Source organism: Callorhinchus milii, unplaced genomic scaffold (assembly GCF_018977255.1).
Source record: "Callorhinchus milii isolate IMCB2004 unplaced genomic scaffold, IMCB_Cmil_1.0 Scaffold14, whole genome shotgun sequence".
Lineage (NCBI taxonomy): Eukaryota > Metazoa > Chordata > Chondrichthyes > Chimaeriformes > Callorhinchidae > Callorhinchus > Callorhinchus milii.
The window spans coordinates 9,926,982-9,939,934 of record NW_024704755.1 but is presented as its reverse complement, the minus strand read 5'-3'; the positions used below and the strand labels follow the sequence as shown (position 1 = coordinate 9,939,934).

General features: G+C 37.2%; 1 protein-coding gene across 1 annotated transcript in view; it reads left to right on the top strand.

Moving 5' to 3' along the window:
- Positions 1 to 12,953, top strand: part of tox3 (TOX high mobility group box family member 3) — a 63,666-nt gene that overhangs the window by 28,946 nt on the left and 21,767 nt on the right. Inside the window, exon 2 of the mRNA XM_007889447.2 lies at positions 4,960 to 5,025. Within this exon, the coding sequence (XP_007887638.1) occupies positions 4,960 to 5,025 (66 nt within the window). The remainder of the gene's footprint in view (positions 1 to 4,959; positions 5,026 to 12,953) is intronic.

The window sequence follows — 12,953 nt, the reverse complement described above, 5'->3', positions numbered from 1 at the left end:
CCTGAAGAGACAGTGAGTGGACGTAGATGGTTCCCACAAGAATGGCAGAAAATCCAGTAGGTTCCATCCATCCAGGTGTACCTAAAGCAACTCCCAGTGCATGGTGAATAATGATGGTATCAGCAGAGATAAGGAGCAGGTTACCAACAAGATCGCTAATATATTCTGTACCATCTCTAAGGTGGAAACGTTACTTGAAAAATAAAGGATGGATGTGTTTTTCAAAAAACATTCAACATAATATTTCAATATTTCAACATTCAATATTTCATGTTTCCTAACTCAAAAAGTAACCCACTCAAATTTTCCAAACAATGAAAGTGTTTGAATTATCTGCGACTCCTTCTTGATGTGTAGCCGTGGAACACAAAGGATTTGCTGGTGTTCGATAATGTAAATCGCAATGTGCCAGATGTGTGTTAAACCAACCTGCTGAGCTGAAGCTTTTGTGTAATCCCATTTTATGTTTTCAGCGAGTTGATCAATTGTAGATAGGCATTTACATTGTGTTGTACCACTGGATTTAGTGTACAGCTCTAAAACAAGGCAACATTTGACATTCAGTATTGTATTAAGTCTCAACAGTACACCTGATGGACCGAGCTTTTGTTTCTGAATAAGTCCAATGACTTAGACTGCCTGCCATCGCCAAAAGCTTTTTGGTGCACATTGCTTTATGCACCACTTTGTTTGGACTAATCGAGTTGAAGTAGCACTGGCCGGGTTTCTCACCTTTTAATTACAGACAGTGTATTGTCTGCATTGACCCAGTTTCTGCACGATTCCCCACCAGCATGTCAGGCTTAGCAATCTCTGTTAATTTAATTTGGCATTTCATTCAATCAGGCAGACTGCGAACATGATGAAAAAATTATTATAAAAAATAACTGGCTGTTCGTTCCTAATTGATGTCCCTATCAGCCTTTGTCCTTGCCAGGCCTGGCAATTATTTGCCGGTCATTTGAGCACAATCCAACCAACTGTATTTTCTCCTGTGGAAACATTATAATTTAGAAGTCTGATTTTTGCTTTCAAAAAATAAATTAGCGCAGGTCTGTAATTATGTCTGTTGGGAGTATATTTTCCCACCACTCATAAACTGATGGGTTAAACTGTAATTCCAGAAATGTGGGTGTTCTCTGGGATTGCTTCTGAGGTCGAAGGGCATTCTGAGTTGTTATAGCTTCACTGGCTTTTCTGCTTTAGACAATGACCGATTGTTCAAGACAGGCCTTGTTTCAGGTGAAGGGTTTCCTCATATTCCACACACCGATCAAGCCACCTGTTTTATCAAATGGCTTCTAACTCTCGTCAATGCTCGTCGATGTTAACATTGTTCCCGACTTTCTTATTTCTCCAGGGGATATTGTAATTAATGGATACCATTCACAGCTGATTAGCTGTAGTTTCTCTCCTAATTACATTCACGTACTAACTGCACAGCAGAGGTTTTAAACTCGTTCTTCAATTCACTGCGGCTACATTTACACCGAGAAATTGTTTTTTGTGCTGTTGGAAAGTACCTGTATTATGTTAAATAATAAATAATAATCCTTGTATTTGATACAGCGCCTTTCACGTTGGGAGGGCATCTCAAAGAGTTTCACAGGATTTACTGTAAAATATAGCGACTATGTAATTTGAAGGCGAATATATTTTGTAGTAAATCTTATTTACTGAAGTAAAAGCCATGCTCTGATGGTAAGTGGCTGCAGCTTTGCAGAAGTGAAGGAAGGAATCATGATTTGATGCTCTGGCCAGATGTAAGGCATAGACCATCTGACAAATCACTTTCAATAAAGCTGAATTTAATTTAATTTAATTTTTATCTCAGTACTATATTTTACAAACAGCATTACACTTTCACAGATAATCTAATAATTCACAGAAGTAAAATAAAAGATGTCTTATCTTTTGCTGTTCAGCGTAAGTATTCAAATAAACATGGATAAAAATCCAAGCACATAGGCATGCTTTACATACATTTGTTGCTTTGAATACACAAATAATGATTCAGTCTATGAAATTACGTCAGTGATAGTGCCACACACTTAAATGCCTTGACAATGCTTAATAACAACAATAATGACTTGCATATATATAGCGCCTTTCAAGTTGGGTAATGTCTCCAAGAGCTTGGGGAAATATTCAGGAATATATGGCTTGTTTCCAGAATGAGGTCTCTCATACAATTGTATGTATGGAGAGATTGCGTTCAATTCAGGACATCAGCTTTCAAAGCATGTTGCTGAGCTCATACTCTGAACATAATACCTAGAGCGAGCCAATTGCTGTGTATGGTTTGTCAAACTTTTTTATTCATGACTTTGGATTCTGGTTTGAATCAGCTGTGAGATATTTGTATGCATGTTTTTGGGCTGAAGATAATCGGAGTAAAATACAGTGTTTACAAAATTTATGCCCAGTCTTCCATAACCAGTGATTTGTTATAGTTCAGATGTGCCAGTGCCCCACATTTTTGTGCAGTTACTCTTCAGTTTCAAACTTGATTCGAACCTTTGATTGCTTGTCAGACTGAAGTAGAGTATTGGTTTGGATAGCAGTCTCCTGACGTGGTATAAATGCAAACTCTTTCAAAATAAGATTGCTTTCTTCATGGACTGTACTTTTTTTTTGCATGATGCAAAGTAACTTTTTTTGGTTTTTTACCACTCTGTCTTCTTTTGGTAAGCCTGGAGTCGAACATACCCAGAAACCCATCAGCATGTTTTAAGGTACTCGTAGTTCCATAAATGCATTAACTTGTATGGGGTTCTCTCTCTCTAGTTTTGCCTAGACCTGGAGAGCCTAGGCCTAGGTTGGCAAGAGCCAAAGCTTGGGTTTCCAGGGTATGCATTGAGGGTACTGCTGCAAAGCAATGGTAAATATTTCTTGTCCAGCTTGGTTTGCAAGGTTAACAGGAGTTGAATGGGAAGAATCATAGCTCCCAGTTACCAGATTGTAAATCGTAGTATGTGATTTGTACTGAATCATCAATTTTATCACAGTGAGTGTAATTCAGCATTAAAGCTGCACCTTGGTCCAGTTTACATTTTTGCTATTACTTTAAAATCCTCTGAGCAAAACAGCATCATATAAAAATATAGTGAGGTGCTAATTCTTGTTGTAAAACTATTAGCTTAGCATTATCCAATTCTACAATGCAGCATTAATTTATTGAATTTTCTATAAATTGGCTAATAGAGCTGAGCCAAATGAGATCAATAAATGCAGCACAGACTGGGAATGGAACTGATAACCTTTTGGTTTGTATGGCTTACAGCTACAAAAGGCAAAGCCTTTACCCTCTTCAGGCCATTAGGGAGTTTTGTGCTGAATTGTTACAGAGTATGTTAAAGGTTGCATCTTCCCTCAGTCTTCAATTGAAAATACATAGGTGCATTGTGTGTCTTTTTGTTTTCGCACAATAATATGTGTATATGTGTATTGCATTACACTCCACAAATATTCATTAATGCAATCCTGAAGTTACTCTGTTCCAATTCATATGCAGATTTACACCCACCAACAGGTTTAACAGTTTTGCCACTGTTTTAAAAATAACGTACAAACTTTACACCAGTGACTTGTGCTGTCACTCATATCCTCACACGCGTGTGTGTAAGCCACACCCCACATTCACATATCATTTAAAAAAAACTGTCTGGGGTTGTGATTTATGCGTTGAATTTTATGGTACATTATTAGCAGCAGCTTAATTTTTTACACTGATGAAACTTAAATTGTCATAAACGGGAACCAATTTTGACGCCAAAGACCACTTCAGTATAATTGTTATTGAGTATTCACTGCCACAAGTCCAGTTATTATCCAAAGTGCTGTGCAGTATGTCGCTGTTAGTTTGCAATATAGACATCACAATTAGAGAAGGATGAGCAGAAATCCCTGTGCAGTGCCTGGCCAGACCACAGTTACAGCAATGTGTACACTTCTGGTTGCTACAACATAAGGGAGCCATTGAGACTGCAGGGAGAGAGCAGAATAGTGGAACCAGGTTAATTCCTAATATTAGAAGGATGAGCAATAAGGAACAACTAGATAAATGCACTCTTTACTGTCACAAAAGGCATCTCAGAAGTGACTTTAAAGGGATGTTTATGATACTTAATGGGATAGAAAAAGTACACTCAGAACATTACTTTCAAATGCTGTAGAACTGTTTTTTTCACCCGCTTTTGTTTAAGCTCAACTCTTGGTTCACAGTCCTGTATTTTAATACGATTGCAATGGATTGTGCTTGTCTACTTTATTACAGTAAAGCTAAAAGTTAATTTATCTAATTCATGCGGCTCATTTAATTTTGCACAATGATTCTGAGTGTGAATATAGTGGAATTAAATGGGCCATGAGATGTACTGTACACCAGAGCAACAGGAAAAGAGGCAAATGGTTCTAAAAGGCTTTTTTACAACCTGACCAGGAAGTATTTCTTTTCCAATAAAGCTGGAATGCTTTATGAGGAAGGTGGTTGAAACCAGGACATTAGACTCATTTAAGAAGCTGTTTTGTGCTGTCATGGGAGATGGTAAATTTGATATTACTGAAGGATTAGATCTAAGGATAAGTAGACTGTTCCAGCATGGAAAAGGTGATTGAGCTAACAAGTCCATGTGGTCTATATACACCATAAGAGCCGCTACCTTTCGTAATTCTTTCTCCCAACTTGAAATTTCCCTTTGCAACTCTAAACCCATGTCCCCCTGTTCTACCTTTTTGGTTCAGCCTAAAGTATTGTTCTGGGTTTACTTTTTCAATAGCATTTTATGAACCTCTGTATATTTTCTGATCCAAGCTAAAGCCAACTCTCCTGGACTGCAATGGACAATAATTAGTTTGTTCCAAGGAGCCGTTGATCTCATTGTCACATTCTAATCTCCACATCGAATTTGCAAGGAATTATAAAACCTAATGTGCTTTTCTTTTCTTCCCCTCCCCCAGTTTGCAGGCAACAATAACTACATGAACATGACAGACCCAAGCCACGCTTTTTTGACCAGCACTGAGGCAAGTATATTACTGATCCTGTGTCTTTCAGATCTTTATCAATGTGCATTGTCTTTTCATCCAATGAGTTAAAGAATACATGGAGAGAAATTCCATTTGAGTCTAGATGTACTCTGTGTAGCATTGTGAGTGTCCATTTTGAGCCGTTTTTTTGTCATTCATAAAAGGCAAAAAGGCTTCAAAAGAAAAAATATCTAAGAATTTACCAAAGGATTGTTGCTTTACATTATTACATAAATAGACTACATCTAGACCCAGGTGGAATTTCTCCTCAATATAGTCTTATACATTGTCTGCGATGTAGATGGATAAAATTACTGTGTATAATTAGTTTAGTGTTGTCCTTTGTATTGTCTTGCATGGCAATATCATTTATGCCATTCAGCAATTTTGCCTTCAGCCAAAATAGTGTATTAAAAAAATCATGTCACACTGTTGTAATTGATATTTTTATGCAGTATTTAACTAAATGCTAATGTCACTATGCATTAAATACCACCCATGTTAAGAGTCAATTTGACTTTCAGAAGCTAATATATATTGTTTATTAAAAATGGTTTGCCCAATGCAGAAGCCACACAGAGTCTAAGCGAGCTATTCATTTCATCCTTTTCCTTGCATATAAAACTGTTATTTTGCAGTAAAACCTCACAATACTAAGCTTGAAAAATACTGTGACCAGAATGCTAAACTTACAACAAAGTATTATAAAAATTGAATACTGGTAAAGGCCCTATTTGCAGTTTGATTTCATAAAATCACGATCAAGGAAAACCTACTAAATGCTGAAATAAAAATTTGTTGGGCTGAGGTTAAGAAACAAGGTTGTAATTATTGCTCTTCATGCAATTATTGCTCTTCACTGTGCTGCACTGAATCAAAACACATTATAGAAAATCTGCACTTGTACTAGTCGTTCTTAGTGTTGGGGAGAAGAAGCAATTGGGTGTGTTGTGACTGAAAATGCACCGCATTCAGTGTGTTTAATAATAATCCTTGCATTTGATATAGCGCCTTATCACATCTTTGAGACGTCTCAAAGCACTTCACAGGATATCCTGTAAAGTGAATTGACTGTATATTTTGTGGGTGAAACGCGGCAGCCAATTGCGCGCAGCATACAGTCAAACCTGTCTTCAGCAACTGATTAGAAGCCACCCGGGTGACTGTCATGTGGAAACTCTTCACCATGCTTAAGAGTGTAACCAAAGTGGCCTTTTTACAAGGGTGGCTTCTGAGTAAGAATTCATTGGTGTGTGTGTAGAATTCTAAGTGGGAAAAAAAATTCAGTGCACCTACACACCCATAAATTAAGTTAATTTTAATAAATTATTAATAAATAAATTAAACATTACAAATAATTAAATTGCAATCACAAGTTGCTACCGTTTACTGAAGAAGTCGCTAATCATTTTCTGGTGGCTGCTCGCTATTTTCTGACTTGTTTCTCAAAAAGCTTGGCCTCTGAAAAGGGTGTTGGTATGAAAGCACAGAGTATAAAAGGACTAACAAAGAGTGGCCACTGGTTGTATTAGATGAGTGGTTGTTGAACAGAGGTGGTTCATTATGCAAAATCTGTTCAGGCTGTTCCAGGGTGATTCTTAATAGGGTTTGGTCGTTGAATGGAGGTAGTTGCCTGAAGAGATTTGCCTGTATGTATGATCAGTATAATTTTAAGGTTGGATCTGAAATATGCTTTTCTAGTAGCTAAAATTGGACTTGACTCGTAAATTCTAGAAAAGCAATGTATTTGTCCCTGTGCTTCAATGAGAATCCTAGTTGGATTAGGTACATGATCATTTAGAGTGAATACTACACCTGCTTAATTGTACTGTGAAACTTCAGTTTAAAAACACGTTAGAACTGACAATTCTTGTTAGAGAGGGCCACATCATTGATGTATGACCTAGTTTAACTAGTGCTGCTATTTTGATGAGATGCTTACATCTCATGTAATGAGACGCTTATATCAAGCAATTGTGTCACCAGTTTTACAGGGGAAAAAAGTCTTTGCATGAAAAGGATGCTGTGCTCTCTGCACTGGACAAACCGTTTGTATCCACAGAAGTTATGAAAGGGATTTTATATCATTGATGATTTTTGTGATGAAAGATGTTTCTCAGGATTAAAGAAAACAGTTAAACACATTTGCTATGTGGAATATTGCCCTTGGAAATAGACAAGAGTCTTGGGATGATTTCAGGCCATCACATCGCGATAGCAATATCAGCACTGAGATTTATACTTCAGTCGCTGATATAACCAATCCATTGTTATAATAATCAAAAAGCTATGATTCATTGCTAAGATTGCTAGTATCTGCTAGTACAGCTCAAATTGCTGAAAACAAAAGACCTAGTTTGGCTTAGATCCCAGAACTCTTCGTTATAATGTCCAGATCCCATCTGTAAAGAGCAACATGATGCTTCTCAATTCTATAGCTTTTGTACATTGGAATTACTAAACACTTATCAAAGCTTGTCTTTCAGCAGCTGTTCAGAAACCATCCAATTCCAGCTGTGATCATTTATTATGCGAGACATTTAGTGCTTTATTCCCACACATCCCTGTCTCAGATTTGAAAGGAAAGTTTTATAATTTAAGTGTTCAGATTAGTACCTTTAAGTCTTAAAACAATTTAATTGAACTTACATAGAAATACAGTGGTTATAGTAAATACAGTGAAATACACAAGGCTGGGCCACCTCACTCCAGCAATCAATATTATCTGGATTTTTGAATTGATGAATTTTTGGATTCAGTTAATAGAAGCCTTTCAATTTTACATAAGGATGAATGTGTAATTTTTTAAAAAGTGCAGTAGACATCTTATAGCCATTTCCAAATTGGTGGTGTGAATAAATCCTATTATTTCCATCTAAAGATTTAGTGGGGAGCAAAAATTTCTTTCCTTTTCGTTCTGTCAGCAATGAATGTATTTTAAATATTTACTGTCCGACATTTTAACCCTCCTAAAATGGCACCATTTCCAGGTTGAATTTGGTATCTTGCTCAATGATACACAAGGTCACTCTGAAAGTACATCAGCTCACTGAAGATTACATTTTAAAGCCATTATATGCTGGAGATCCATTACTAACCTAACAACGGCTTTATCGTCCACAAAATATACAGTCAATTCACTTTACAGTATATTCTGTGAAGCGCTTTGAGAAGTCTCGAAGATGTGATAAAGCGCTACATCAAATGCAAGGATTATTATTATTGTAAGGCTTAAAATAAATTTTAAATAAATTGAAACATTTTCTTGCAGCATCAGCACTACTACATTTCTGTTGATCAGTCTGGCCAGGCACATCAAGTGTGCGCAATATTATACCACTGTCAGTGGCTGGTTCAGTAAAAGGTTCATCAAATGCGAAATTATGCGCTGACAACTAAAATATCTCTGTGTGATGTTGGTTACCAGGATCTTAGGCTGCAGGATTGTCAGTAAATTATGTAAGGTAGAAAAAAACATGTAATTGCCATCGGTTACCAAATAACAAAGTCTATTATACGACGGATGTATGTGTTCACAATGACCCATAAAATAAACAGAAGCTTGTGCGTGAAAGCTGAGTGTTGATATTTTGGCAGGAGGTTAAAAGCGCATTTGTATCTACAGTTTATAGTCACTTCCAATGCCAGAGTGTATCGTAATTGCTTCAATATATCCATTAAGTGAGGGTGCCTTGTTATTGAGTTGGGAGTTGAGGGTTTACTACACTATCTGCTCTGGGAGCAAGATAGGTTTCTTTGTTTGGAGAGAGTTGCAGCTAAGTTTGAAGTTATGTTTCTCATCAATTCTGGCAAGCTTTGCACATCCTGGTTTGGGGCGGCTCGCTCAATATCATCTATTGACAACTGGACTTCTGGTGGGTACGAAACAAAAGAATCAAAGCTGAAAAGAATGGCTTTGAAACATGGAGTAACTTCCGAGGATATGGAGTTGAAGGAAGTGGCTACTTCACAGTGGATTACATTCTGTATTTATAATAGCGTAGACATTTAATATAAAATATTTAATATAAAATGGGGATTGTTTCCTTGAAGTATAAGTTCAGTGGTTTCTTCATTCCTTGTTTGGGAGTGTGGCTGCATGTGGCTTCACTGCCCGTCATGCAGGAGAGAGGTCTTGTGGATGACTGGTTAGGACCTAATGGATCTCCCATACTCAGTGGGTGACTCAGTGGGCTAACACCACATTCTTTCACCTCTAGGACATGAGCTTGAACCTACCTATGCCAGTTATAGCTGTTAACTGAATTATGTTTGAATAATCTCACTTGTTAAATGGCAATGGACCCACAGCACACTTTGCCTTGAATGCAACACAACTTGGCAACTTGACTGAGAGACCACTATATTGTTTAGTGATGGAACTGAAAACAGTAACACCAGTGCAGTTTGTATTGCTCCTTGACGTTAATGCATATTATTTGTGTAGGATTGGAGGTAGCTTTATTTTCAATATTAGCTATCAAATGCAAGTAAAATTATTAGTTTGTATCTTACCAATGCTATAATAATATTAATCATTCTTACATTTGATATTGCGATTTATCATGCTGTTGAAATGCCTACCGTTACTATATCTAACTTTAGAGTACTCCAATTGATGCTGGAATAAGGTTTCCTTCACAAGGATTGAATTGAAGTTCAGTCCTGAAAGACAGACTGCCTTGAAACTCTCACGAGTTATGTTTTTATCAGAAAGATCTCATGATATCAGAACACTGGAAAGCCCCTGATATGTTCACTCACAACATTGAATTTCTTAGAATTGTAATCATGTCCTCCATCTGCCCCTGGATATAGGGTCTTCCATTCATGGTGTGACCGTTACTATTCTGTTTGAAAACCATTTAGCTCTGTCCTTAGAGGTTTGGATAATCCTTGAATATTTTATCAGTGGACATATGTAAGGACAAGCCTTTAACTGCACTTTGAAAGAAGTTTCCATTTAATGGTCTTCCACCAAGGTAGTGTCCTTCACTCTCTGGTTTCCTCTCAGATGCAAGGCATATTATTATTTTGTATCTGACCAATGTTATCACAATATTAATACTCCTAACATTTGATGCTGTTGAAATATCTTGAGATGCTCCAGAGCAACTATGAATGGAATACCCTATATCCACACCATGAATGGAAGACCCTGTTTCTGTGTTCTTGATAGTTTATTCTCTGACTCCTTCTGAATCAACTCAACAGTTCTTCTCCACATAACTGGTCACTTTATTCATGATCCATCACTACCCACTCTTTAGCTGAAGGTTCCACTCGAGATTTATCAACTTCCTTCACTCTCGCCAATAAATTCTATGAAGCCTTCTGAGATGTTTTGTAGATGTGAAAATTAAATTGTATATTTATTGTATGTTATCATACATTGCCACCCCTTTAGATGATGCAGCACTCACTCCTCACCAGTGTAATGGCTGAATCACCAAATCTTGATTTCCATCATGTTGTTTTTGACAGAGTAATGATATTCTTGCTTCTTTCATTCGCAAACATGTTTTTTTCTGTTGGTTGCAAATTTAACAACCAGCAACGGTTCTATATTTTACCTTTGATGGTTCTCCTCTTTGTCTCATAAATATAAGATGCAAAAAGCAGATCTAAGAAGGAGGTTGGGAGGAACATCTTCATGCAGAGGGTGGTGACAATGTGGAACTGACTGCTAGAAGCTGCAATTGAAGCAAAAAGCTTCAACAAATTTGAAAAGTAATTTAATGCATGCATGAAGGAGGGGTGATTTGAAGGCTATAGGAGAAAGGGGGAATTGGGAGGGGTCGAGGCTCACATGGAGTATGAACACTGGTGTGGACTAATTTTGCTGAATAGTCTATTTTTGTGCTATACTATAATGGTTTATGTTATCATCTTCCATCTATCGACATTCTAGGAATCGCTATCTTCTTTGTAATCTCAAATTGAATTATGACACTTCTCCAAAACTTTATTATCTTGTTCTTCACAATCTTCAACATTGGAATCCAAGCTCAGCAATTGTCTCCTTCTCTACCTCATTCTATTCCAGGATCTCAGCAGAGTGGAATACCTTATTGCATTCGTACTCGCTTTCCTCGTACCCTCAGACCACTTTAAAAACCCAAACATGTTATCTTTCAATCACTTCTTCTTGATTTGTCTCTTTTCAGCCATGGTGATGTATTGCACTATGGGCCATAGTTCTTTATTTAGGCCTCCAATTAGAAGGGCAGTAGGGTTTCAACATTCATCTTTGCCTCATTCCCAAACATACCTGGTGTCTGAAAGACACTTGCACCCTGAACTATGTACTTGTGTTTATTCCCATTACAAATATTACCATGTGGTGACCATATTATTTCCTGGTGACCCACTGCCGATTATAACCTAGTTTATGACATTCCCAGTAAGTAAGTTAGCTTCTATAATTGTGAAGGATTATTAATGCTCCCTACAGTAATAATGTTTTACTTTAATTCATATAAAGAGCCAAATACATTATCCACAAAGAATCCGATGCAGCCACAAATTTCAATGTGATATCTATAAAAGGCTGTACAGTACGTTTATTTTCTGATGAATGCTGATTGCAGGGCCATTTGTTTCTGAGTACCAGGTTAAATCAACCTTTTAGTTCATTTTAATACACAAGAGCATTTCAAAAAACCTGGCATCACACAATCATTGTATTATGCTAATTTGCTGTAAAACAATAATTGCCATTCTTGTATCAACAAGATACATTTGAATAGTTGGTTTACAGCTATCATAAGTGAATGTCTAAGGTACATGACCCTTGTGTCTGCATTACTAATTTAGAGCAATTAAATTTTAATCACTGCAACATTTGTAAGATGCAGATTTGAACAAGCCGAGCAGTTTTTATCAGAAGTGACACTAATAGATGTTATTCCGGACTGATATTTATAGTGTGTTCCAGACACTATCAGTCTGGTACCTTATCATATTTGATATGTAGAAATAATGACGGCTGACAGATCCTGTATGCATCCTAAGCTCTCTCTCTTTGTTTCCAATGGCTGAGTTATTACCACTTTTCATGCAGCTATTATTTTCACATTATCAGCAACAATTTGAGTGTTGACTATGTTTAGCAGCTGATGAGCTATTTCATTAACTGGGATGCACTTACAACAAAATGAGAATTACCCAATGATACCGTAAGGACTGCACAAAAAGCAGCTGATCGAACTGGAATTGCATGAGAATCCTTTTGTTCTATTTCAAGAACATAAGACCATTACCACCTAATGGAGTGCCAAACAGAAGAGCGCGACTTGCAAGTGCTTATGAAAGTTGGAACAAAATTCCGGTCTGTTTAAAAGCAGGAAACCGAAAGTTGCATTGCACTGTTCGTCAGTCCAGCTATCTCAATTATTCTAAACAATCTGGACAGGGAATACTTTGTGCAAATGTATGTGACCTTTTACTGACCTTGACTATTTCAGCCTATTTTAGCCAGAATTATAGCAATGATTTTCTCGCAGTAATTCGAGAGTAAATATGTTTCGTTTGCCGGGTCTACCATCTGTTGTTTTTAGTCTTGCAAATCTTTGCACAGATTTCCCCCCTCCCTCTTCCTGCATGTGCATTGTCAGAAGGATTTTTTTAATGCCATAGCATCATCTCTTGCATCAGCGCTTTGCGAATAACAAGCACCTTTCAGCAGTTGTGAACTCAAGTGACCAGACCCAGCAGTGTATGGCATGACAACAGAGTTTGCATTTGAGTGCATAAGGAGCAGCTGCAATCATACATCAGCATTGGTAATCAGTGCAGGTAAAATATGGGTCACCCAACAGCCATCACCCATCCTCCAAAGCAGTCACCTGCTATCTCTGTCAATCTGCCACAACATCCAAACTGTGAATTTCACATTTGCACTTGCAATTCAATATTGCACTGTA